The sequence below is a fragment of the Acomys russatus genome, chromosome 20, assembly GCF_903995435.1.
Source record: "Acomys russatus chromosome 20, mAcoRus1.1, whole genome shotgun sequence".
In the NCBI taxonomy this organism is placed as follows: Eukaryota; Metazoa; Chordata; class Mammalia; order Rodentia; family Muridae; genus Acomys; species Acomys russatus.
Genome location: NC_067156.1, coordinates 20727890 through 20755229, shown reverse-complemented (window position 1 = coordinate 20755229; position 27340 = coordinate 20727890). Strand labels below are relative to the sequence as shown.

Sequence of the window (27340 nt, the reverse complement as noted above, 5' to 3'; positions counted from 1 at the left end):
GGAGCTGCTGCCGCAGTGCAAGCACGGAAACTTAATGTGGTTATATAACTGAAGGGTGGGTGACCCCTGATGCCTTTGTTTGCATGGCGCTGGCCCTGGGGCTGAGACAGCTTCTCAGCCGAGCCCAAGCGTCACTCTGAGGCAGAAAGTCTCCCAGGACCATGGAAAGGACAGGTGTCAGGGCTGTGATCTGCCAGCTAAGCAAGTGGCAAATAATCCTGCCCCAGTCTGTTCCTGTCCCTGGATATTGTGAGCACAGAAGGAAATGCCTATGAAGCTGAGCCAGGCCTCAGCACAGGATAGACAATCACTTAGGCAGAAGTAGGCTGGAAACAGGAAGGAAGGCATACTGGGGGGGGGGGGGAATGGGATGGAGCAGAAACGGGAGGTGGCGAGCAGGAATGGGACAGGAGGGTGAGGCCCGCGACCTTTACACCGAGTTGATGTCCACAGACTTGGGCTGGGCCTTGCGGGCAGACAGGTCAGATAGCTTCTTCAGCCTCTTTTTTAGCTCCAGGGGGAACCTTTCATAGCACCTTTTACACACGGGTTTCATATCGAACTCCACAAACTTGTTCCTGCAGACAAAAACAAAAAACAAAAAAACAAAAACAAAAACAAAAAACCAGCAGTCGGTGCCCTGTCAACCCTGACCCCAGACAATAGCCCAGAGGCAGAGGAGCAAGTTTCCCTCAGCTGCGGCCCTCTGCCCTCCCAGCCCAGCCTGCCCCAGCCAGCAGGCCAGGTTGGGCATAGGGAAGGAGAGATGAACCTGCAGGTCTCTCTTCCCTCATAGAAGCTTCTTTCCAGAATGCTCCCTGGCTCTCTGCTGCTCCTAGCAGCTTGAGCCCCACCTCGCCTTGCAGTTCCAGCCACCCCATACCCTCCTAGGATTCATGGGAGAGCCAGCCATCTGACTGCTTGCCTCTACATAGGCTGCCGTTTCCTGAGCGGGAACATCCTTCCCCATAACCCAGGGTTCTTTTAAGTGCATAATCGCCTCCTTCACCTTTCTCTGAGGTTCTTGGTCTGCCTCACCCTGCCTTGTTCTTGCCTCACACATGCCCAGGGCTTGCCGGAGGCCAGAGTTCAGGGAAAGTCAAGGCTGCAAAGTGCCCACCATGTTACTCACTTCAGAGTGAGCTTCATGTTGCAGGTGGAACAGGAGAAGCAGTTCACACACCAGGCTTTGCTGAGGGCTGACACCACTGTGAGGCCAGATGTGGGATTAGCAAGCCCCACCCAAGCCAGCTGCAGGCCCAGCTGTGCAGAGCCAGAGCCAGGTGGACCAGCAGCTGTGAGACAACTCTCCCACAAGCCCCCAGCCCCCAACCCCTCCCACTCTCCCACATTCCCACACCCCCAGCCCTTCCCACCACCAGGAGAACAGATTGGTTGGGAGAAAGCAAGGGAGGGAGGGGCTTGGGGACAGAGGCCTCACCGTCACCCTCAATCACGTGACTGCAGTTGTAGCAGACATCCCCAAAGAGCTGTGGAGAAAGCAAGCCATCAGTGCTGACTGCAACCTCCTGGCCCCTTTCCAAGGATGCCCAGCCCACTAGAAGCACTCTCTGGAAAGGGCCACATGTTGAGACATTGTTCCCCTAAGCTCCCATTGCTATCCACTGATGCTCCCTACTTAAGGCCTGCAAAGATGAGGGGCAGGGGTGGGACTTCTCCCTGTCAGCCTCTGGGGCCGTAATGGCATAGCTATCAAATGAAGACACTTGTGGACAGATGCTCACAGCTCTTACACACAGTCTTCAAGCTTGGAGAAGCCGGGACCCAGGGCCTGAGCACAGGGGTCTGGCTTCTGGTGCTCACAATGAACTCCTGTGTGCCTGCAACACCCTCACTCGCATGAGAGAAAACCCCATAAGCCCAGAGACCTTAGGAAGCATCTGCTGTGCTTTTCAGCATGTGCGGGTACACTGCTCCCCACTGTCCCCCCTGAGACAGGGCAGCAGAGCCATAGCTTGTCCCAGGACCTTCTCCCATCAGGCCACCCAAGCACCTCTTCTGGACATGGAGCTGTCTGGACACAGCCCCAGCCCTGCTCTCTCAAGGTCCTGAGTCCCCCACCCCCACCCCCCACCCACCTCCAGCCCTGTGTCTTTGCAGGATCCATCCCAGGTCATACCTGGTTGTAGTGGGTCTCACAGTAGGCCAGGCCCTTCTTCTCATAGTGCCGGTGCCCCAGGAATGGCTTCTCACACTTGGCACAGACAAAATGCTGAGGGGAAAGAGGGGGTGCCTGGGCAATATCAGGGCTGCATGAGGGACCCCGGAAGACAGGGAAAGGGGATGAGGCAGAAGTGACACCAGTAGGGCAGGCATTGACACCAGTATGGATGCTGTAGGAACCAGCTGACGATACCCTGCACTGCCTAGTTCTTTCCTCCTCCCCCTGCTCCCCAACCCGCTCCCGCTGATCTTGAGTCAGGGTCTCATGTAGTCCAGAATGTTCTCAGATTCACTGTGTAGTCAAGGATGATACTGACCTTCTGACCTCCCAAGCGGTAGGACAACAGGCATGCTCCACCATGCCTGGCTTGATACAGCACTGGGGACTGAAGTCAGGTCCTTGCATATATAAGGCAAGCACTCTACCAACTGAGCTACATTGCCAGCCTTCCTCCTCATCCTTGAACATGTCACAAATAATATCCTTTGTCACCGGGATCCTGCTTGGCAAACTGACTGTGAGTCTACATAGGTGGAGCTACTCTGATGTTTGTAGGTACCTTCTGTGTATCCCGCCCCCCCCCCCCACACACACACATCCAGAAGCCCACAGAGTCTAAGAACCATCTTCTGTCCTTTTAAACATGTGCCAACACACAATACTCCAGAGACATAGCCTTTTCTAATAGGCCACCCAAGCACTGCTTATGGACATAGAGATGACCAGGCCACTGGACTTGCAAGCATTCTTTCCAAATGTATCCATAAGAATGTGAGAGTGAACTAGTGTGGTGGCACACGCCTTTAATCCCAGCACTCAGGGGGGCAGAGACAGGTGAATTGATGTGAGTTCAAGGCTAGCCTGGTCTACAAAGTGAGTCCAAGACAGCCAAGGCTACACAGAGTAACCCTGTAAAGTGAGTGTGGCTGCCTAACCATGGCTCTGGTCTCCTGGTCCCCATGGAGTTCCTGGCTAGAACAAGGAGAGGTTGCTCCTAGAGAAAAGTTTTCACTGGGAACCATCCAGGGATGACAAAAGGTCTGTGAGCCAGGTCACTTCCTATTGTGCATCTGTGTCCACTTCCTGTCTTACCTCCACGTGCCACTGCTTGCCCAGCGCATTGACCACACGGCCCTCAATGGGCCGGCGGCAGGCCCCACAGATGGGAATGCCCATCTTGTCGTGGCAAGGCAGGCAGTAGAGCTCGCCCTTCAGCTCCCGGGCATCGGAGGTCAGCTCCTTCCTAGAAGACAACACGGAGCCCCTTTAGGTGCAGTCCTGTCATTCTGCAGGGCCACTACAACCTTTGGTCCAGGGTACTGTGCCTGAGGCCCTTGCTCTGGCTCAACCCTTGCTCTAATCTCTGGAAACTTCCTGTGTGCACCCCAGACAGGCCCCAGGACATGGAATCCCCACGCGGGGCCTGCAGAAAGGGCCTCTATAGTTTCCAGCAGCTTCTTGAGATAAAGGTCTGATTCTTCTATGAATCTGGGGCAAGCACAGAAGGGGTACCAGGGGACTGGAGGGATCCTCAGCATCTCTCTCCCTCTTCAACACCAGCACGAACCTTATGCACCCCACTCCTTCCTCTCCATTACATCTCAACGAGAGTCCTTCAGTCCGGAGCTGCTCCTTCTCCTCAAATCACAAATGCTCCCCAACAGAGCTCCGGAGAGAGGAACTTCCTGCCTCATCCCGCGTCCGCCCTGCAGCTCTGTGCGTCATGCACTAAGTGCCCACCATGCCCACGTTGTTTGCCTGGCTGGGAGTCCAAGCAGCCTTGCTCTATGACAGCCGAGATTGCCTTTGCCACACACAGGGCCTGGACTGGGCACCTACCCACAGTGGGAGCAGCTGAAGTGATCCGGGTGGAAAGGATCGTTCTTGAACATGACAGGCTGTTCATCAATGGCTAGGTGACACCTCTGGCAGATGAATTTGCCGAGGCCCTTGGCTTTCTCGCGGTTGTGGCAAGGCCGGCAGAGGTGCCTGTAGGAGGCGAAGAGAAAATGTCAGGGGGAGCAATTCTCCCTCCACCTCTTCCGAGAGCAGACTGGCCATCTTCCTGAAAGGAAGTTGTCTAGAACGCTGCTTGTGCCCTCAGCAACAGCTGGGTGACTCATAATGTATGAGCCCAAGTTTGAGAAAAGCAAGTGTCCCAGTCACGAGGCATGGAAGGCCACAGGTGAGGATTTGGAACGGGATGCTCTCCCACACTCAGCAGAAGACCACAGGGCAGACAAGATGTCTCCACAGGTAAAGGTTCTTGTCACCAACCATGAGTTTGAGCCCCAAACCCCATATGCTGGAAAAACCTACACAAACACCAAAGCCTATTTTCTGGCTTTGGGAGGTATGTTTCTTTTCCGAGGCTCCCTGGGCCTAGGACACTGGATGATACAGAAGAGATGTTTATCTGCCATTTCCTGAAAGACTGGCTTTACTTTTCACATGCCTGTTAGCGCAAGTGACCGTGAATGTGGGCCTTAGAACACCACAATGCGTGATAGGGTAGCCCAAAGCACGCAGGGCCCCTTCATCCCTCCCTTTGGATTCTGCCGGATGAAGAGGGGCTCTAATGCTCACAAGCGCTTTCTGTCTCCATAGACAAGGAAAGCTGTGTCACGTGGTGGCTCCTGAACCCAGCCACTGTCGCCACAGAGTCTTTTTTGTGACGACTTCAGTCATTTCTGATTCTGCTCCTTGCCTTGAGCAACAGCTGTGGCCTTAACAAAGAAGGAAATCAACACGGGTTCTGTTTCCTCATCACTGAGGGTGCAAAGAATTTAGATTCAGTGTCCCCAGGCAAAGATGCACAAAACCCCATCCAAGGCCCCTCGATCCCCATTCCCCAGTTGTCACGCCAATAGTGTAACCCTGCTGGGACCTGTTTATTCCTCCCAGCCTCTAAAATCCACAGGGGTAACCCTCCCACCTGTGCATGCAGACCTGTGTAGGGGTCAGAGGTCAATCTCAGGTCAATCTTTAATTGTTCCCCACCTTATTTTATTTTATTTTATTTTATTTTATTTTATTTTATTTTGACACGTGGTTTCTCACAGAAGCTGGAGCTCACCGATTTGGCTGCAGTGAGCTCTAGGGAGTCAGCCTGTCTCCATGTCCCCAGTGTTTGGGCTGTAGACATCTGCCACCATGCCAGGCCTTTACACGGCTGTGTAAGAGATCAATCCCAAGCTCTCGTGCTTGCATAACATAACCGAGCCATCTCCCTAGCACTTGTCACAGAGACTGACCCCGCCTCAAGAACCCTCTAGCCAGGTGGATGCCCTGCTATCTCTGTGTTGTCTGGGACTATGCCACTGAGCATCACTCACTCCTTGCCCTGGGGCCTTATCTTCCTACCTTAGGCCAGGGCTAGAGGCCCAAGCAAGGTGCCTTCTGGTACTTGCTTACCTGCCGACTACCTCTACTGGACCATGGATAACCAGCGCTGAGAAATAGCTCAGGGTCAGTGTATTGACTATGTGAGTGAAGGTGTGACTGTGCATGAGAGGAAGAGGGAGGCAGGGGACATAACCTCATTGAGACAATAGAGCCAAGTACCAACCGGGGCCAGTGTCTGAGCCCAGCTACCTGTGCTCCTCTGCCTCACAACAGGTATGCCCTGTGGCTGCAACCCTCATTTCTTGGGTCCCTGGAGCCCATCTTCACACAGGCATCTATGCTGTGACCTCACCCAAGACATTTACACAGTAGCCAAGACATGGGTGCCTTGCCCAGTCACCTTAGCCAGTTCCCGCTCTCTGCCTGTGTCTCTGTCACAGTCATGGCCTTATTTCCCACGACTCTGCTCTACAATTTGCAGATCCTTCTTGGAATGGATACAACATTCAAGCAGTACAGAATGCTGTACTCCCAGCTGGGCAGTGGTGGTGCACGCCTTTAATCCCAGTACTTGGGAGACAGAGGCATGAGGATCTCTGTGAATTCAAGGCCAGCCTGGTCTACAGAGCAAGTTCCAGGACAGCCAAGGCCCCACAGATAAATCCTGTCTCGAAAAACCAAAAACCAAAACCAAACAAACAAACAAAACAGAATGCTGTACTCCCAAGCTCCAGAAAGATGTGGTGGCTCTCACGCCACAGCTCAGGAGACTAAGGCGGGAAGATGGTGAGCAAAACCCTGTGTCAAAATCACCAGACCCTGGGGCTACAGAAATAGTTCAGTTGATGAAGAACTTGTTTTTGCAAACATAAAGTCCTGAGTTCAATCCCTGGAATCCACACTTTAAAAAATTGAACATGGGAGCCACGCGTGGTGGCGCATGCCTTTAATCCCAACACTCGGGAGGCAGAAGCAGGTGGATTACTGTGAATTTGAAGCTAGCCTGGTCTACAAAGTGAGTCTAGGACAGCCAGGGCTACACAGAGAAACCCTGTCTTGAAAAAAATCAAACAAACAAACAAACAAATAAAATTGAACGTGGGCCTGTCAGCAAGTAAAGGTGCCACAGACCCTAACGACCCGTGTTCCATCGACATGGTGGAAGGAGAAAACCAACTCTTATATGTTGTTCTCTGATTCCTACCACACGCCATGGCACACACCCACACTCACATGGTAAGTTGTTTTTAAAAGTTGGGCATGGTGGTGTGCATTTATAACCTCAGTGCTGGAGGAAGGAAACAGGAGGAGCCCTGGGTTTCACTCCAGGCTAGTGAAAGACCTTGGCTCAAACAAATAAACAAACAAACAAAATTAGCAACAAAAGGGAGTGGCTGGTATCTAAAAATCAGCACCTGATCTTGACCTCTGGCCTCCACATGCACTGCATAAACACTTGAACATACGCAGTAGAAACGTGAAGCACACGCACAGCTCAGCTCCTGAAAATTCTATTGCAAAATTGTAAAACTGTCATTGTCCTAGAAGCCACCTCACCAACAGAAAGCCTGTGATGAACTGACAATGTAACTCAAAGCCCAGTATATACAAGGGCCTCAACTCAATTCTTAGCACCAGAAAAATGAAAAAAAAAAAAAAAAAGTATGTGAGCCCCAGAATGCTCTGCGCAGGCAGTCGATTTCATGTCTAGCCTTCGTGAGCCAGTACCTGGTCCTCAGCAAGAGCAGCAGGTGCTTTCAACTACTGAGCCATCTTTCCAGCCTATGTATTTTTACTAGTTTTAAAATTACTTTTATTTTTATTCACGTATGTTTGTGAGTGTACGTCATGTGTATGTGTGCCCGTGGGAGACAGAAGAAGGTATCCGAGCCCCTTAGAGTAGAAGCAGTTGTAAACCCCCTAACATGGTGCTAGGAACAAAACCTAGGTCCCCTGGAAGAGTAAGTAATAAGGTGCTCTTAACTACTGAGCAATCTCTCCAGCCCCTAGTTTTTAACAACAGGGTAACCCACAGACCTGAAACTTGCTGATTTGGCTAGTAGCCTAACGAGCCCCCCAAAACCAATTTGCCTGCACCTCCCCAGTGCAGATGATAGGCAGGTGCTACCACACCAAGATTTCTCACATGAGTTCTGGGGATCACATTCAGGCCTTCTTGCTTCCAGGGAAAACACTTGATGAATTTCCACCCCGGCTTCCTTAGCTCTCTCTAATATGCTGTCACCACCTAGACACCCATCTGGGCACCTGCTTTATAGACACACACATGTGTACCTCACACACATAGACATGCATGCATGCACTCGTGCACATGTGTGCACAGACACACACACACAAAAGTAAAGTGTAGTGTAAGAATTCTCTTAAAAAATGCAGCAGGCAAGCTGGGTAGTGGTGGCGCACGCCTTTAATTCCAGCACTAGGGAGGCAGAGGCAGGTGGATCTCTGTGAGTTTGAGGCCAACCTGGTCTACAAAGCGAGTCCAGGATAGCCAGGGCTACACAGAAAAACCCTGTCTCAAAAAACAAACAAACACAGCAGGCAGACAGAACAGAGAAAATACACAGAAAGCCTGAGTGAGGTCTGTGGTGACATGTGCTGGGGTTTGGAACCCGGCTCTGCCTTTTGTTAGAGTTTGCCACAGGGTGAATGACTTCACCCCTCTGAGCTGTGGCTTCTTCAACTGTCAGATCGGGCAGAGTTCCCAGCTGCGCAATGCTGTGTGAAAAGACAAACTGACAACATCACGATACCACTGGGCAGTAGGTTCTCTCCAGATGTTAGCCACACATAATGGTAAATGTTTGGTTTGTTTGCTTTTGAGACAGGCTTTCCTGTCACTCGAGCTGGCTTCAGTATATGTAGCCAATGATGACCTTGAACTTCTCAGCTTTCTGTCTCTGCTTCCCAAGTACAGGGAATGCAGGTATGAGACACCACACAGTTTATGCAGCATTGAGGAGGGGACCCAGGGGACACTCGAGCGAGAAGCCCACTGTGCTAACTGAGTTGTATCTCCAACCGTACTTTCAAACATTTTAGCTGAAAAGCTTAAGTCTTCTGAAACTAAGAATGTTGGCACGGCTGCATTGTACGGCTGCATCGTTTGTGACATGAGCCTTGGTGAACTTGGATGAATCATGGGCAATACCCAACGCATGCCAGCTTTGCGCCACCCCAGCAGGAGCGAGGCTTGGTCAGGGAGCCACTGAGGCCTTCCTGCTGGCCATCCTCTGCTGCGAGGCCCTCCCAGGCGAAAACCAGGCCTGCCTGCCAGGCTGAGCTGCTGCAGTCCCCACAGTACAGACAGCACCCCCATTATACGGCGCCTGCAGCTGTGCAGGGCTCCACATAAAGGCCGTGATTTATTCCACACACCCGAACGGGGCCTAATTATACAGGACAGGACACAAGGACCCTACAGCAAGTGTCTGAAAGAATCCCCTCTCATCTGGCCCAAGACTCCTCAGCCCTGACCCTGGCATGCATAACAACAACCCCCCATCTCCTCCCCACCCCCTGCCAGCCCAGTAAGCTTGGGATCCTCATCCGTTGCCATAGTAGCTGACCCCTCCCTAATCCCCCCCAGTAGTAGAACACCGTGCCCTACTGAAATGTCCTGTTGTGTCTGTCAATTCTAGCCTAAGACCCCCACTCGGCCAGGCCCTTGCCCACTCCCAGGCTCCCAGGATAGTCACACACTTGGCTTCTGTGATGTGCTGTGGCCTGGCTGGGGGATGGGGGGCGTGCACAATCTGAAGACACACTGGAATATTCAGTACGTGCGTGCTCTGTGGAAGCAGACCCAGCTGGAGGAGAAACCTACCCCACAAAGGACCCCTCAGGAATGAAGCAGCTTTTGAGGCTCAGAGGAGCTGTGGACCCTCCTGCTCCCCTTAAATAGTCAAGCCTTCCTCCGACGGCTACACGGGTCCTGGAGCACCACTCACAGCTCACCTGCTGCCCCCTGCCTTCTGTCCTTTCCCTCCTGGGTCATCTGCAAGAGGTAAGGGGCAGACAGGGGTGGCCAGGGAGGGACAGAGCGTCACGAGACTGAGCAGAGGGCCCAGAGTAAGGGACATGATGCTGTCACACGGGGCCCTGCACTGTTGAAAGATTGCCACAATCCTGAAACTCTTCCTGTTTAGAGTTAGTATCTCTTAAAGCTTCACGTGGCCTGGGCTAGTCTTGGACTCTACTTAAATGGAGAATGACCCTGATCTCTTGATCCTCCCATCTTCCGAGTGTTGGGGTTGCAGGCACTCGCCATGATGCCCAATCTATGTGTTGGGCCTCAAACCCAGGGCATGCATGGCACGCACTCTGCCAGCCCAAATCCTTACTTTTTGAGCAAGAGTTTATTTATCCATTGTCATCTTACATTGAGCTCCCAAAGTAAAGTAGCCAGTCCTCAGAATGTCCCACCAGAGACAATGGGCAACTCCAGTGTATGTTATATGAGCCACACTCCAAGCTCTGGATAAAATGGCCCCATTGGTCCCCAGAAGTAAAACTGTACCCTAAAAGATGTAGGACTCTCATACCCCAACTTGGGCTGTGGAACACCTTGGCTGGGAAGGGACTCTCGGCCAGTCTGAGGCCCCGGCAAAGGTTTCCTAAACCCAGCTCTCACCCAGAAAAGCTAGTCAAAACGGAGTTGACCAGCTAAACGTGGAAAACTCCAGAGCTTGGGGCTCCGGGTGCTGTGGCACAAAGCATGCTCAGTATAGCCATGATGGAGCCCTGCTGGCAAGTGCCGGAGGAGCCATGAGGCGGGACAAAAAGCAGTGCCACTTTGTTCATCGCAGGCCAGGCCAGCAGGTGAGGGAGGTCCCAGAACTCAGAATAAGCAGTCTCACCAGGCAAGGCAACACTAAAGGACTGGTGAGTGCCATGCACAAGGCTCTGAACAACAGCTCCCACTTACCTATGAGAAGCGGGCTTAAGGGAACCCCACGATGTTACCCCTGCCTTGGGAAGGGGTTAAAAAAATAAGGGTTCTTCTTGCCTTCACAAGCCCAGATAATCAAGCTTGTTTCCCTCTCCCTCCTGCACTAACTCCACCCTCTAGGGCTGAGGGAGTAAGGAGGCACAGCACAGAAAGGTAGCTTCCGGGTTCTGGGTCTGACAGCAACGATGCCAGGCCCTCTTTACTCTTCGGGAAAAATCAAACCTCCGTTGGATTTGGCCTGTGGTTAAAGTTCAAAATGTTTCTGAGGCTCCGCCAACTCCAACAGACACAGAAACTCTGCAGACACAAGAGCTTCCGTTGGTAGCTCAGCAGTCTCTCCAAGCTTAGAATAGCTGTGCTCCCCACAAGTTTAGTCAGGAGACTCTGAAGGCATCAGACATCCTGCCTCTGACTTTAGGGGTGCATCCTGGGATCCTACAGCTGTTTCTGCATTCCTTTGAGCTCTGTGCCCCTGTTCTGCCTTTAGCCACAACATGAATGGTCTGGAAGCCCTACCGAGTCTGACTGACAACTCCTCCCTGGCTTACTCTGAGCAATGTGGACAGGAGACCCCCCTAGAAAACATGCTCTTCGCCTGCTTCTACCTCCTGGACTTCATCCTAGCATTCGTGGGCAACGCTCTGGCCCTATGGCTCTTCATATGGGACCACAAGTCGGGCACCCCGGCCAACGTGTTCCTGATGCACTTGGCTGTGGCCGACTTGTCCTGTGTACTGGTCCTGCCCACCCGGCTGGTTTATCACTTCTCTGGGAATCACTGGCCATTTGGGGAGATCCCATGCCGGCTCACTGGCTTCCTCTTCTACCTCAATATGTACGCCAGCATCTATTTCCTCACCTGCATCAGCGCCGACCGGTTCCTGGCCATTGTGCACCCGGTCAAGTCGCTCAAGCTTCGGAGACCTCTCTATGCTCACCTGGCCTGTGCCTTCCTGTGGGTGGTGGTGGCTGTGGCTATGGCCCCGTTGCTAGTCAGCCCACAGACCGTACAGACCAACCACACAGTTGTCTGCCTGCAATTGTACCGAGAGAAGACCTCGCAGCACGCCCTGGCATCCCTGGCTGTGGCTTTTACCTTCCCGTTCGTCACCACAGTCACCTGCTACCTGCTGATCATTCGCAGCCTGCGCCAGGGCCCCCGTATAGAGAAGCACCTCAAGAACAAAGCCGTCCGCATGATTGCCATGGTCCTGGCCATCTTCCTCATCTGCTTCGTGCCCTACCACATCCATCGTTCAGTCTACGTGCTTCTCTACGGAGGCAGGAGGACGTCATGCGCTGTTCAACGTGCCCTGGCCCTAGGGAACCGTATCACTTCCTGCCTCACCAGCCTCAACGGGGCCCTGGACCCTGTCATGTACTTCTTCGTGGCTGAGAAGTTCCGCCATGCCTTGTGCAACTTGCTCTGCAGCAAACGGCTCACGGGCCCACCCCCCAGCTTTGAAGGAAAAACCAACGAGAGCTCCCTGAGTGCCCGATCTGAGCTGTAAACCTCAAAGAGGTCCTGTCCCCAGGCTAGTTGTAGACCGTTGCAGGAGGACCAGCATCCAGTGGGAGCATATGCCACCAGAGCCAGCTAAAGAATTCTGCCTCCCCTCACCACTTCCTGAGCAAACAAACTGAAATGTCATCAGTTTCCCCCCTTGCTCCAAGGTCTTAATTACAAGGTCATCAAGTCTGCGCAAATCCATCAAGAGTGGGGGCTAGCTACAGGGATGCCCTGTCCACCCTTCCCCAGGGACTGGGTTGGCCTGGCTTCTGTAATAGCTCCCCGACACTCAGTGACTTCACTGGTGCTGAATAAGGAAGACAGCCACAGGGACATTTCTGGAACAATGGCGATCTTTCTTCCCCGTCAAACTTCAAGCTTCTTTTCATACTACAGATGCCCACAGCAACAAAGCCCTACAGAATAACCCAGAAAGCAAGCTGCCCAAGGCCCAGGAAAAGGGGCAGCACAGATCTCAATGGACCTAGAGGGGTGTTTAATATGGCCTTTGAAGTGCATGGTATATTGAGTGTTGCTTACGGTGCCTTTACCCCCATGATCTCCTCCTGAGTTTAGGGGACACAGACTCTGATGATAGCCACATGTGAGTACATTTCTGACTGGTTGCTTGTGAGCCCAGCAAATACAGCTGTAGACTCTGCCCCTCCTGCTCTAACCGTGTGCCCACATCTGCCTCTAGCCTGGCAATATCTTGCTCTTCTCAGTAGAAGGTGGGCTAGTCGGGCAGATGGCACAGATGGGGAGCCATCAGAGCCCACTGCAGACAGGGAGCCAGATGTGTGAACTTGTCTCCAGCTTACTCAAACCCGGAAGTGGTGTTTCTGCCACCACGCACAATGACTTCCTAACTTTGAGCTGTTGAACTTGTCAGCATGTGGTGACCACTCTAATGTGTCCCTTCTTTGGGTATTTGCTTGTAAACATAATCGAGCCTTAAGATGAAGGAAATTATTGTGCTGGTTCAACATGGCACACGATGACCCCCCCCCCAAGAAATTCTCTTCCCTTCCACCTAAGAATGACCAAGTGGGGCAACACAATCCCTTTCTGGGGGTTCTGGTGGCCCCATGGTATGCCTTCTCCAGGCAGGCCTGAAGCTAAGCATCACGGAGTTCTGAGTGCCACTCTAGGTTAAAAGGGCTCTCAGACTTTCCCCTCTGACTGTCTCCTGCCCGTCCGTAGAGAAAAACCCCATAACGATCCCGATGTGCATCGCTGTTTCTCACCAGTACTGGCCTGTCCCCCCCCGCCATGGTCCCTCATCAAAACAGCCTGCTGAATACAAGGCATGCCAGCCTTACAGATGCCAACACCACCAGCACAGGCCCTTGTGCCTCTCCAGTGGAGCAGTAAAGGGACAAGATCATTGCAGACTGTGACAGGAGTGACAGAGGGGCCAAGCACCCAGACAGGAAGGGCAGTCTTGCCAGGAGCTGGAGGGTCTCTGGAAGGCAGCACTGCCTTTCTTGGTGCAGGGGATACAGAACAGGACTTGGGTCAGAGGAGGAGAAATTTGCAGCTCTATTTGGGACTTGTTATGTGGGAATCTCAAATGGAAGTGCCACATAGGCAGGGGAAGTGAGCAAAGGAGAGATCTGAAAGTGGCCCCTGGATTGTCCGGATGTGCCATTGAGAGAGGCCCAAAACTTCATCTTCAAGGGCAGGCATGGACACTGTCCCAAAGAACACCTCTATACAGAGGGAGAGACTTCGGGGGGAGGAGTTAGCACAGCACAGAGGTCTCACTGGGAGAGGAGGGCCCTGCTGTGAGACCACTGGGGGTCAAGGAGAGGATATGGTGATATTGAGGGTGGATCTGAGTCGTACAGGAGGTCAGAAGGTGTGCTGGGAAGGGCTTTGAGGCACAACGGCATTGCTGGGAGCTCCCCCAAAGCTTTCCCATACATGTGGGAGATGAGATCATGGCTGCTGGGGAGGTGGAGAGCCCACAGTGAGAGAGGCATGGATGAAAAGAAAGAGCAAGATTTTCTAGAAGGGGAATAGCCAGAGAATCAGCAAGGTCTACAGTCCTGCATTTACAGTAAATTGTGCAACCTGGTTAATGGGTGTCTCTCCAACATCCTCCAGGCTTGTGAATGCAGAGAGGAAAGCAGACAGCTGGGGACAGCATGGTGTGACAGCAGCAGGTGGGGTGTCAGGGGTAATTGGGATCTGCCAATTAAAAACACCCCATCCAGCCACAGCCACTCAAGACACCTTTGTGCCTGCTGGCCACAAAGGAGCACCCTAGCCCAGACATGGCCCTGTCTGCCCTCACTCTCCCGCCTCCATCCTTACCTGGGGGCTGGATTCTCCGTCTGTAGGGGCAGAACAGGGCCCACTGCCAGGACCATGGCACTTAGAGTGGGGGCAAGAGACCCTCCTCTCTGCCCATGACTGCAGCTGCCTCACCTGCCTGCGTTCTTCACAAAGCCCAGGTCAGCCAGCTCCACGTCACACAGCTCACAGCGGAAGCAGCCCGGGTGCCAGTTGGCGTTCATGGCCTTGATCACCCGTCCGATGACAAACTCCCCTGGAAGAAGAGAGATCTCAGCTGTCAGCCAGGGAACTCCTCCGCCCCCCTCACTTCGCACCCCACCCCCAAGTTCTGTGTACTAAGTGTTCCTCCCAGCTTAGCCTTGTCCAAGCTCTTCTTTTAGGGGCCTGAAGAGCAAATACTCAGAAAGGCAGAGTGAGGTGGTGAGGAAAGGTTCCCAGGCTAAGTAGTGGCAGCACTGCCTGTCCCCACACTGTCCCCGTCCCACTTCCTAGATGCTGTCACCAGTTCTTACCGCAGAATCCGCAGCATGGAGCAAACAGCATTTGGAAGTCATGTTCGCAGTACTTCCGGCCCTCAAACTGCAAATGAGGGGGCCACAGAGAAAAGACACACAAGTCACTCAGCATCATCACAAGCCTTTGCCCCTAATAAATAGCGGGGGTCTGGGGTTCTGAGAGGACAGACTTGTAAAGCTAGCTAGAGCAGGGGCCTGGCACGTGCAGTTTTCCAGAGATGCTGACGGTCCGAGGCCAGCTCTCAGGGAGTCTGCTGTGGCTGAAGGAGGACAAGCTGAGCCGGGGTCGGGGTGGGTGGTGGGTGGAGGGGTGGGGGTGAAGATTGGGGGGAAGCCGGTGCTGGGGAAGAATGGGGCAAGTCTGCGTTACAATTGCCACTTTGTCCTCCGTGTCTGCCCAGCTCAGTGCCTCCAGAGACTACAAAAGACCCCTAGAGGGAAGAGGGAAGACAGGGAACATAGGAAGTGCCTGGGGAATTGGGGTGACAAAGAAAAGCACCTGAGTGCTGCAGTCAGCCACTGTCATGTATTGTCCTCAAGCACAACCAATGCTTGCCTCTGCCTTCCTCTCCCTTAACAATCTGATTTCTTTTTATTTTTTTTTTAACAATCTGATTTCATATATATATATATATATATACATATATATGTATACACACACACACACACACACACACATATATATATATATATATAGCTGGTGGGGATGTAGCTCATTTTGTGGAGTACTTGCCTAACGTGCATGAAGCCTTTCATTCACAGAACTGTGTGAACATGTTTGTAATCCCAGCACGTGGGAGATGCAGGCAGGAGGGACCAGAAGTTCAAAGTCATCCCTTCATAACTTCGCTCTCCTAAAGCTACCTGCAGCTCTTCCCCGTGAGCCAGAGGGGCCACAGAGGCTTAAACTTCCTCAGCAACATCTCCCGAGCACCTACTATGTGCTAGGCTTGGTTCAGGTCTACAGTCCTTCCCAGAGCTCTGCCCAGCCCTCTGCTGCCTCTCCAGGCAGCCAGCATCTCGCAGGAGCCGGGAAAGCGGCAGGAGATTCTCCTTGGACCACATATCTGCAACCAGTGATGCCACCAGCCCACAGGACAGCACAGCGCCCTCTGAGCTCCGATCTACCCTCCACTGCAACCCAGTGGAGTGGCAGCCAGTGTTTAACCAGCTCTGCGGGGATGCAACAGAGGCCCTGACTCTGGGTCTGCCAGATGTTATGGTGTAAATCTTACTGCCAGGCTGATGTCACCACATAGACAGAAACAACCTCAGCCGCATAAACCTGAAAGTCTAACAAAAATAATGGGAAGTAGGACGTTTTAAGTACCTGTTATCTTCATTTTTAATAAAGCACTATATCTATGCACAGTGTGATATGGCTTACTATATGTCTGTTTTATATGCGCAGGTGTGTCCCCCTTTTTGCGACAAGGTCTCTCACCAGCCCATGGCTCACTAAATAGGCTAGCTGACTAGACTGTGAGCCTCAGGGATCCACCTACCTGTGCTTTCCCAGTGCTGGGACTACAGCACGAACCACTATGCCCAAACCTTTGGTTTTGGAGATTAAACTCAAGCACTTATAATTGCTAGACAAGTGCTCTGAAGACCGTGCCATCTCCTCAGCCTGTGCATGAGTTACTTCTTAACAACAGCTGGGTTTAAAAAGGAAGGGTTTCACAACTTGCTCTTGTGAGCTGATGTGGGAAATACAGGGCCCTTTACTTTTATTTGAGTTATCTCAATATTCAATAACCCCACTCCTGGTCCCACCTGGTATCCCAGCTTCTATCTCAACTGGCTCATGGCCTCTGTATGGCACACTCACCAAATCGTCTCTAGCTTCCATTCTGGTTTTTGTTTTTGTTTTTGTTTTCTTTCTTTTTTTTTTTTAGACAGTCTTACTAGTAGCTTCCCATGATCTGGTGTTAGAGACACGTCTCATGCCTTGAATGAAAGGGGATCCTTTGCATGTGTTGAACAATGATGTCCCAACCCTAGCCACTCCAACCTCTTACAGAAAAGAAGCTCAGGGCCCCAGAGGAGAGCCAGTAAGGTAGAAAGATGGAGGGGGTCTCTACCTCCTGCCACGCCCCCTCACTTCCCTGCTCCTTCTCCCGACACCAGCCTCTCCCCAAACACCCCACCTGCTCCTGCTTCATCACCTCTGCATATGCTGTGCCCTCTGCCAAGGCCTTTTCCTGCAGACGGGTGTGCGCGCACACGTGTGTGCGTCCGAGTGTGTGCATGTGTCTGTGTGTGTGCATCTTTGTGGATGGCTGTGAGTATCTCTGTGTGTGTGTGTCCCTTCTCTTCAGGTCTCATGACACATCACCTGGTTACCCAATTCCAATCACAGGAATGCCTTTTTCTGAAGCGTCCTCACCAGATGAAGGAATTGCTCAGCCACTGCGTTTACTATCTGACCCAATGGAGGAGCGAGCACCATGATGTGGGCTCATCCTGTCCTAGAACCTGCCCAGGAAAATTGAATGAAAAACAGTGATTCCAGAAGTTTCCAGGTGAGGGATAGGCCAACGTAGTGTCTGAAACTTGGTGTTGCTTCCTCAAGCTTAGCCAGGTTACGGAGCAGCTGCAGGCCCTCCATGAACAGGCTAGTACTCTGAGCCCCCTCACCTCATAGAAGAGCCCCTCGGGGAATGGCCGGAAACACTGTGCACACACAAAACAGTGCTCGTGGTAGAGTTCCCCGTTACTGTTGACGATGCGCTCTGTGGGGGCAAACCGGGCCTGGCAGCGCTGGCACATGGCATCGGCCAAACATTCAGACATGTTGCTAGATAGGACAGAAGGAGAAAGAGCAAGTCAGCGTTGGACAGCGGGGCTAGCAGGGCTGGCCCAGCGACATGTCCCTGCTTAAAAGGCTCAGACGAATCCGACCTTTACTGGAGACAAACATGGCACAAAGTTGTAAACTCACTTAAAACACGAAATTTTGTATGCGTAGGTGTACATGTATGGGGGTGGAGGGCTGCAGGTCAGAGCGTAATCTCCGCTGGTGTTCCTCAGGCACCACCCACTTTATTTATTTATTTATTTATTTATTTTTGGTGGCAGCATGTCTCACTGACCTGGAACTCACCAAGTAGGCCAAGCTGGCTGACTAGCAGGCACCAAGGATACACCTGCCTCTCTGTGCTCCTCCCCAGGGTGCTGGGGGTTTAAGCACATGTCCTCACACCAGGCTGCCCCACTACAACCTCTTGGTCATGATGACCAACACATCTAAGGGCATGCGCTGGTTAGTTTTTGTCAGTTTGACACAAACTAGAAACAGGACGCTCAACTGAGGAGCTTCCTCCTTCAGACTGGCCTGTGGGCATGGGTAGGGGGCATTTTTTAAAAAAAATTAATGGTTCATGTGTGAGGATCCAGCTCACGGTAGGTGGTCCTGGGTTTTTAAGAAAGCAGCCTTGGGGGCGGGGTGGGGGCGGGACAAGCTAGTGAGCAGCTTTCACCTCCTGCTTGGGTTCCTGTCCTGACTTCCCTCAGTGATGGACTGTGATCATCCAGTGGATAAGCCTAATAAACCCTTTCTTCCTCAAGTTCCTCTCTCACAGCAACTGAAAGCAAACTTGGACACACCTTGAGCAAACTAAATCCCTCCTCTTTTGAGTGGTAGATGGGGACAAAAAGCGCCCTACCACTGCACCCCTCGGCCATGCATGGAAGTCCTGTGAACTTTTGTTCCCTCATCTGTAAAATGGGCCTGACATCAGCTGTCTCCAAAAGGCAGTGCCCGCAGGAGAATCTGTGTTACACACAGGCTGCTTCGCGCCTCCACCTGCTGGGTCCTTGCTGAGTGTCTGTGCTATTTCAAGCACTAGCCAGGTTCTGGGTAGAGAGCGGCTGCCTTTGCAACAAGCATACCCTCTAAGGTTCCAGGAGAAGCTTCCTTCAGCCAGCCGCTTCCACCCCTGGACCGCTTCGGCCTGCCTCCCTAGCCACAGCAGCATCGGACGTCACCAGGCTGCATGCACACAGTAAACAGGGCTTGACACAAAGACAGCCCTATTCCTCACAACCTAAAAGCCAGGGAATCAGGACGCTGCCTTGACAACTGGGCACAGGATGCGTTTTCACCATCAGAACCCTATTCCAGGAGCTGAGGGTGTGGCTCCGTTGGTAGAGTGCTTGCCAGATGCAGGGAAGTCATGAAGTGGATCCTTAGCACTGCATAACACTGGGTGTGGCAGCTCACTCCTGTAATCCCAGCACTGGGGAAGTGGAGGTAGGAGGATCAAGGTCATTATCAGCTACATAGCAAGTTTGGGACCTACCTGAACTGCATGAGACCCCATTCCTTTGGAAAGAAACATATTCCTTTCCGAATCTCTAAATCCATGCAACACCTATCAGAGGTAACAGCTTTTTTAGAAGCCTTGGTTATACTCTTTTGATTCAGCAGCTTGGCCGTCTATCTTTCTTTTTTCTTTCTTTCTTTCTTTCTTTCTTTCTTTTTTTTTTTTTTTAACTAAAGGACTTTTTAAAAAAGATTTATTTATTATTATGTATACAGTGCTCTGCCTGCATATACACTTGCAGGCCATAAGAGGGCACCAGATCTCATTACAGATGGTTGTGAGCCACCATGTGGTTGCTGGGAATTGAACTCAGGATCTCTGGAAGGGTAGCCAGTGCTCTTAACTGCTGAGCCATCTCTCCAGCCCTCTATCTGCCTCTGCCTCCCGAGTGCTGGCATTAAAGGTATGTGTCACCACCATGTCTGGCTTGGTTTCTTTCTTTCTTTCTTTTTAAAGATTTATTTATTTATTATGTGTACAGTGTTCTGCCTGCATGCACACCTTCATGCCAGAAGAGGGCATTAGATCATATTATAGATGGTTGTGAGCCATCATGTGGTTGCTGGCACTTGAACTTGGAACCTCTGAAGAGCAGCCAGTGCTCTTAACCTCTGAGCCATTTCTCCATCCCCCAGCTTGGTTTCTTCTTATACAGAACACTTGAATTGGGAGCCGTAGTGCATACCTGTAATCCTAGTAGAGGAGGCAGAGCAGATCTCTGTGAGCTCGAGGCCAGTCAGGTCTACAAAGCAAGCCCAGGACAGCCAAGGTAACACAGAGAAACGCTGTCTCAAAAAAAACAAAACAAAAATAAAAAAATAAAAAATAGAAACAACAACAAAGAACACTTCAAGTATGTCACACCTGTCACAACAGAGAACTGGCATTAGGGGTCATGAAGTTCAAAGAAATCCAAAGTCAGGCCTTGCATAAACACATATATGCATGCTCCAGGGGTCTTGCTGGAGCCTAAGTTTCTTTATTGGACACATATCCCTCCTTGTGCCTTGGTCACGTTGTTTGTTATACTCATCCTGAAGTCAGTCTCAGTGCCCTGGTCACCTGTACCCTAGCACCACATACCATAGACAACCAAGGTTGACCAGGAAGGACTCCATTCCCTCAGGCCACACAAGGTGAACCACAGGTCCCTGCCTGAGCAATGGGATTGCCTGTCTGTGCTGGCCTGTGCTGGGCTCTCGGGGATGAACCAGCATGTGGCAAGCATTTTGTAGATAGCCATTGACGCAGAGAGTGGCTGAGTCACTGCAGCGTACCAAACACTTTCCCTCTGTCCCCGTTCTCAGCTAAAGATGATGTGTGCGCACGCAGGCATGTGCACTTGAGTTCCCATGGGTCAGAGGCTGAGGCATGTTTTCTGAAATGTCTTCTCCACCATATGTTGTAGACAGAGTCTCTTACTGAACCTGGAGGTCACTGGCTCAGCTAGTGAGAGCTGCTTTTTTTTTTTTTTTTAAAGAGGTGTGCTGGGTGTCTGAGCTCTGGTCCTCCTGCTTACACACTAAGCACTTTATTAACAGAGTCACGTCCCCAGCCTCACAGAGACCTTTTCCAGGGCTCGGCCCTCCAGCTCCCCGTCCAACTTCCTTGTCTTTGGCAGGAAGTTCTGAGGAACCGGAGCAATGTCAGCCTCGGGCCGTCTTTCCCCTCCTTGTGTTACCAGGTCCTCACCCTCCTCACCTGTGACTGTGGCTCCCTGGTCCTCTCTCCCCACACGCCACTTTTTTCACCTCCTCCTCTGGGGCCACTTGCTCCTTAATGCCAATGACCCTATGTCCACTGTCCTATTGGTCTCTCTCTCTATCTTCTTACAGGCATCTTCCAGCCAGATGGTTCTGGGGCATATGCCTATGTCTCCTCTGGTATTCCCAGCATCCTCCTCTCCCCAAGCCCTGCTGCTCCCATTTCCCGTTGCTACCCAGACAAGTTTCTAGGGAATCAAGCAGTTACCACTTTAGAGTCTGTCAAACCTGTGCTAAAAGCACAGCCATATTTTGGTTAGTGGTGTCCTTGACCACTGGAGTCCGGGTTTGTGCCTCCACAAACTCTCTCATTCTGTAGCTAAGGATAGGGCTCAGTTGGTAGAGCACTTGCCTAACATTCCCCGGGTCCTGGGTTCAATCCTCAGCAATGCAGAAAAATCAAGTCTGTAATCCTACTACTTACAAGGCGGAGGCTGGACCAAAAGTTCAAAATCACCCTCGGTTACCAAAAGGCTAGCAAGGACAAAACAGGTCTCTGGTGCCTTAATCGTAAGTGTTCAAATTCCAGACTACATGAAAACACAACATCAAGTGGCGTCCTCTCCCCTGCCCAGCCCAGTTCCTGTGCCTTGGGTAGTCAGCCTCTCAGAAGGACTAGGAGGGGTTTCCGAAGCAAGTATTACAAGCTAGTACAAGCCTTTCCGGCTATTGTTGTCTGTGACCCCGCCCACCCTCTCCCCAGTTACCTGAACTCATTGCAAGCCTTGCTAGGCTTGAGCGAGACCCTTCAGGTACAAGCCCCGCCCAGCTAGCCCGCCAGGCTGCCAGCTTCTTCCTCTATAGCTTTGGGAGCTCAAGTCACGGGCTGCATCGCTAAAGCGCAACAAAGTCAGATCGGAATAGAAAGGATATTATTGTTTCTGCTGCGCTGCGCTGCGCTGCGCAGCCAGTTTCCAGAAAGCAGGGCCTGAGGAGGCGGGCTGGGCCTGGGTAGGTCCCAAAACAGGGCAGTCTGTCCCTATAGAGTGGGGAACCTGAACCCCTGGGCACTCTGCGGTGGGAAATGGGGAACAGGAGCCCTTTAGGAATCCTTGGAATAGTTACGAAACTGCCCACCAAGCATGATGTGGGGGACATATACCTTTAACCCTAGCACCTGGGAGGCTGAGACAGCAGAATTTCTGTGAGTTTAAGCAAGGCCAGCCTGATCCACACCTGAGTTCCAGGCCAGCCAAGGCCACAAAATGAGACCCTATTTAAAAGTTAAAGAGAGAGAAAGGAGGAGGAAAGAGAGAGAAGGGGAGGAGAAGAAAGTAATAATAATAATAATAATAATAATAATAATAATAATAATAATAATAATAATAATAATAATAATAATAACAACTATTATTGCTGTTGTTGCTGTTGTAACAACACTTGTTCATATGCCACCTTACTTCCTTCTCTGAGCTTGCAGCATGAATGCTAACTTCAAGCCCAAACCCTGGGCTCTTGTCCTCTAAAATGTTGGCCAACCAAGAGCTAGGTGCCCGTATTGAGAATGGCTCAGTTGATAAAGTGCTTGCTTTGTCAGTGTGAAGACCTGAGTTCAGACCCCCAAAAGCAATTTTAAAAGCTGAGTGCCATGGTGCACCACTTGGAATCCCACAGTGGTGACATGGGGAGAAGCAAAGCTGAGAAAGGCAGATCTTTGCAAGCTCCTGGCCAGTTATCCTGGACAGTGTGGTGAACTTCCAGGCAAACAAGAGATTCTGTCTCAGACAAGCAAACAGAAGGTGCCTGAGAAGTAACCTCCAAAGCTGGCCTCTGACTGCCATACATGTCCCATGCACAGTCACCCATGCAGTCAATTACCCATGAGCACACACACACACAAGATAGCCAAAACTAAAAGAAGGCCAGAAGTCAATATTTAAGAAGCTCTCGTGATTTATACTTGCATAAAGTGACACAATGACTTGCCATCCACAGACACTACCCTGGGGAACTATGAAAACTATGGCCACCACTGGCTCAGCTACCACAGTATTCACTAACTCAGACACAGAGCGTTGGAACTCTAGCCATCTCTGTGAGCCTCCCTTTTAAGATCAGAAAGTATGAACGGCATCCTCCCAGGCCACCTAAAACACCTGCCATTGCTCCTGACAACCACGGGTCAACAGACAACTGTACAGGGCCAGCCTTCTCAGGTGCCAGGAACACACATCAGCAGATCCAGAGACAGGTGGGGGTACTCATTAACAAGCCCAGAATATAATTTGTAAGTGCAGCCAACTCCAAAGTTGCCCAGCAGTGATTGATTCAACAAATATTTTTTAAAGGGCATGTAGAGGCTGAGTCCAGAGGAGACTAAAGGCTCCAAATGCCCACACACCCACTTTCTGCTGTGGATTGATGGAGACGCGCAGGAGCTCAGGCAGAGAGTTTTGTCAGGTAGCTTTAAGTCCGCGCCTCCAGAGTAGCTCAGCCTCTCCCCTATGGAAGACCCCAGGACTCTCAGACACTATACCGTTTTAAGCACGTGTGAGTGTGCTGGCCAGCACTCCAGCGGCGGGAGCAGGAGGATCAGAGGTTCAAGGTTGTCATCTTTAAGTACTTACTGAATTGGAGGCCAGCCTGTCTTTGATAGTTATTTATTTACTGATTTATTTATGTGTGTGTGCATAAGTGTATGTGTAGTCCTGGTAAGAGCACGCAACTGAGGACAATCCGTATGAGAGTGGAACACTGGCAGAGCACTCCCCGCTCCACCCCCCCACCCCCCCCAACCCCTTTCTCTCTCTACCTTGGGACAGTCTCTTTCCTGTAACAGCACTTGCTTGCTCCCTGCAATGAGCTGTAAAACATAGAACCAAAGCCAAGGCATCCAAAAACAGAACACCTTTTTGTGGGGGAGAAATCCCAAGGTAACTTCCTCTGCATGGTAAGGGGTGGTAAACGGAGTCTATCATGCAAGTGTGAGGAAGCCTCCCTAAACAGCCGATGAATCGGAAAATGGACCTTGATCACTGAAAGTACAAAATGTGGGACAGAGTCATAACAGACTCTGGTAGCTGCTGCCTGGCCTCTGTGTGTGTGTGTGTGTGTGTGTGTGTGTGCGTGAGAGAGAGAGAGAGAGAGAGAGAGAGAGAGAGAGAGAGAGAGAGAGAAAGTATGCGGCTGAAGCATGTGGTCATCCCAGAAAAACAAAAACCTTGCCCCATGTAAGGGAGGAATCACACATCCTCTGCAGGAGCCTCTGATTGGAAAAGTGGGAAGGAGAGGATGAAATTAAGGTGCTGGCTAATCTTTCTTAGAGCTTGCAGGACCCAAGGCAAAAAAGAGTGTAAAATTATATTTATGCTAAAAATCTCTTCCAAGGATCCAAAAACTCTTAGGAAGACTCAGAGAGTGAGGAGGAAGAGAACATGATAGAAACTACAGAAGCTATCCTTGTTTGAGCCTTAACAGAGAATGGAAAAGCTGTGACGCGGCACGCAGATGGGGACACTGACAAGGGCCTAGTACAGGAAGGCATGATAACGAGGAGATACTCGGTGTATGAACTGCATGAATTGGGGAAGCCTTTTGAACAAGCAATGAGAGTCCGTCCCAGCAGGGCCCGGGAGGCTGTGGGAGAAGGGGTGGGTAGGTTTAATCTGGATGGAGAAGCTGAGCAGTACAGACACCCATCCCTCCCTGAGACAGAGACATCGTAGCTTGAGGCAACGGGAGGGAAATGAGTCACCGACTTTAAGAGATGGAGGGAGAGCAGACACGATGGAGAGATGTGCACAGGAGAGATACAGTGTTTGATGAGAAAGTCAGCAGACCAGGGATCACCGTGTCACCAGGGTTACAGCGTTCCTTCAGGCAGAACCTAGGACCTGTTAAAGGCTTTAGGGGCTCCTCTGAGACCAGGGATGGGACAGAAGGAGAGGCTCTGTCAGTCTGGGTGATTCAGATGGCCACATATATCAGGGTTAGTGAACGCTAAAGCAATCCAGGGAAGGACACAAGAAGGGAAAGGAAAAAAAGGGGTCTGTTTCATCACTCAGTATGTGACAAGATCTGGGCTGAGCTATCCTTGGGGATCAGATGCTATTCCACTGAGACTTGGGAAAAGTTTTAGAACCAGAGCAGCAAGAAATTAGAGATGAGAAAGCAGTGCTGGTGAAGGAATGAAGGTTGCCCTAGGTGTAAGCAGCTATTCCTGCTGAGCATGCTGCCAACGGAAAGGTAGAAGCCGCAGCCGCAGCGCTAGCCCGGAGCCTGCCAGAGTGAGGCAGCTCGTTGTGTGACAGTCTAGAGCAGGGCCCTGCTCTCCGTTGGACCTGAGTTGAGCAAGACAGTGCAAAGGGGTGAGACCAGCGGGCGTGAGAAGTCACTGTATGACCCGATGATGGCAGCAGCACAGTAAGATGGGGCAGTGAGATGGTTCTTGGGAAAATGGCCACGGATTCTGGTCCACTCTGTCCACTACACCTCCAGAGGCCCTGACCCCACCTCCCAGTTCCATCTTCTCAGACTCCCTGGACAATGGCCTCCCTGGTCATCTTCCCCATCTCCTCACACAGTGCCAATGGGTGTATTTACAAAGATTGCTACTCCAGGTCCTGTTTGGTGGCTCCTCACAGCCCTCCCTCTGTTCTTGCCTGCCATTTTCGGGGGGTGATAAGGAGGGTCCTGAGGGGTGTGAACAGAGAAGGTGGATCCAAAGGGCAGCCTGGCTCCAAGCGGCATGAAGACCTGCCCTTGCCTCGCTGAGGCAATGGACACAGAGTGGCCAATGAACCCCCACAGTTCCTAGGATAAGAAGAGACTCCAAAGTCTGAATCGGATGTCTGTGGGTGAGAGAAAGGAAAGCCAAGCCTGGAACCTGAGGTGGACGGTGTCATCTCACAGCGGTTTAAAAACACATGAACAGGGAAGTGCTTGAAGGCAAGGACTGAAGAGAGCCACCGAAATGTTCAGAGGGCAGCATTTCCTGTGCTTCTGTGCTCTCCGTGTCTAGGGGATTTCTCTGTTCCCTGGGATGAGCAATTGTATCCAGAACAGAAAAGAGAGCCTTGTCCCCGTGTGACCCCGTGGCCCACAGATCTCCCGATCTCATCTCCCACCACCAAAAACCTTCCTAAATTTTCTCCTTGCTGGCCGCCCAGTCCAGAGAGGGCTGAGGGGCCCAAGGTTAACAGGTGCCTCATGTCTCTATTCTGAACCCCACTTTCAGCTTAAGATACACTTGAGTGAGTCTGTGGCTGTTTTTCTTTCAAAGCTGAGGGCTGAGGGTGGGGAGCCAAGAAGTTGGTAAGGATTTCTTGCAGGGACTGGGGTGGGGCTGGGGCAAAGTGACAGAAGTGACCACAGCAGTCTGTGGAAGACCCTTACCACCTTCTTGGGGTGGGGCAGGTCCTTACATTACACTGAATAAAGGAGTAGATCATTTTTACCCTGGGGGAGCACCCAAAGCTGAGGTTGGAAGTATGTGTGGAGGGGTAAGGGGTGAGGGGTGGGGGTGTGGAGGGGTCAGGGTGGGGCAGAAGCACTGGGAAGCAGGAGGAAAGGGCAGGTCTCACTTCACGAAAGGGTACCTACTGTTTCCAAATCCTAGGTTACCCAGGACTCCCAGCCACACCTTCAGTGTATCCCTGAGGCAGAATACTGTTCTAGGCATCAAGGGATCTTCAGGATACCAGCCCACACTACTGGATGGTGCCCTTACTCCCAGGACCCAGGACCCCTTCCCAAAGAAGATGGCAAAAAATTCAGGGCTCCCCAGGAGCACCAGTGTAGAAGAAAAGTTAGTGTAGAAAAAGGCATAGAAAAAGCATCTCTGCCATCTTGGCTAGCAGGGGATCCTGAGCCCCAGGACCAGCTTTGAGCCACACACTTGTATCCAGGCATATTCCAGAAGTAACTGCAGAGACCAACACTGTCTGGACTCTTGGGGGCATGTGTCCATCCCTCGGGCCTCTCGAACCTGGATTGTCTTATCTGTAAAATGGTACAAAGGGACCTGAGAGCTGCCCAGAGCAGGCTGGAGGGATATTCCCTGGCCCTCACCCAGCCTCTACACTTAGGGTTTAGACAATTCCCCACAGGTCCCTAAACACCCTATACCCCCGGTTTACAAAGAAGGAAATAGAAGGTTCTGGAGTGACTATTACCCTGGATCACACAGCAGGGTGCTAGGAAAGTCCATGGCTCTCAGCCATATTTTAAGGCTTTCGCCTTCAGTTGGCTGGTGACCTCGGACGAGTCCCTGGTCTGGGTCATCACTGGAGGTAGAACTACTACACCTGCCACTGCTCACTGGACCCGCTGCCTGACCCTGTCAGTCCCAGAGAGTTGCACCCTGGGAGCAAAGGGGCCGCGGGACTTCCCGACACGACCCGCAGTCCCGCATCTGTCCCGGCCCTTGTCACCCTCCCCTCGTCACCTAAAGCATGTATTACCTTCCCGTCATGGTGGCTGC

The 27340-nt window shown here is 51.7% G+C and overlaps 2 protein-coding genes across 3 annotated transcripts; one reads left to right on the top strand and one right to left on the bottom strand.

Moving 5' to 3' along the window:
* Positions 1–372: 372 nt before the first annotated feature.
* On the bottom strand, positions 373–27340 carry Lims2 (LIM zinc finger domain containing 2). 2 transcript variants are annotated; one of them, XM_051163957.1, is made up of 10 exons: positions 27321–27340; positions 17469–17628; positions 14826–14892; positions 14446–14566; positions 4025–4174; positions 3278–3428; positions 2141–2233; positions 1442–1490; positions 1133–1208; positions 373–578 (listed from the first exon to the last, which is right to left on the bottom strand). In XM_051163957.1, exons 1-10 carry the CDS (start codon positions 27329–27331, stop codon positions 431–433), a joined length of 1026 nt encoding a protein of 341 aa, XP_051019914.1. In that variant the 5' UTR covers positions 27332–27340; the 3' UTR covers positions 373–430. The 2 variants fall into 2 exon arrangements, with proteins under 2 accessions (XP_051019914.1, XP_051019913.1); XM_051163956.1 differs by lacking the exon at positions 27321–27340 and adding an exon at positions 26756–27273.
* Positions 10717–12870, top strand: Gpr17 (G protein-coupled receptor 17). The gene has a single exon (XM_051163959.1). It carries the CDS (start codon positions 10997–10999, stop codon positions 12011–12013), a length of 1017 nt encoding a protein of 338 aa, XP_051019916.1. The 5' UTR covers positions 10717–10996; the 3' UTR covers positions 12014–12870.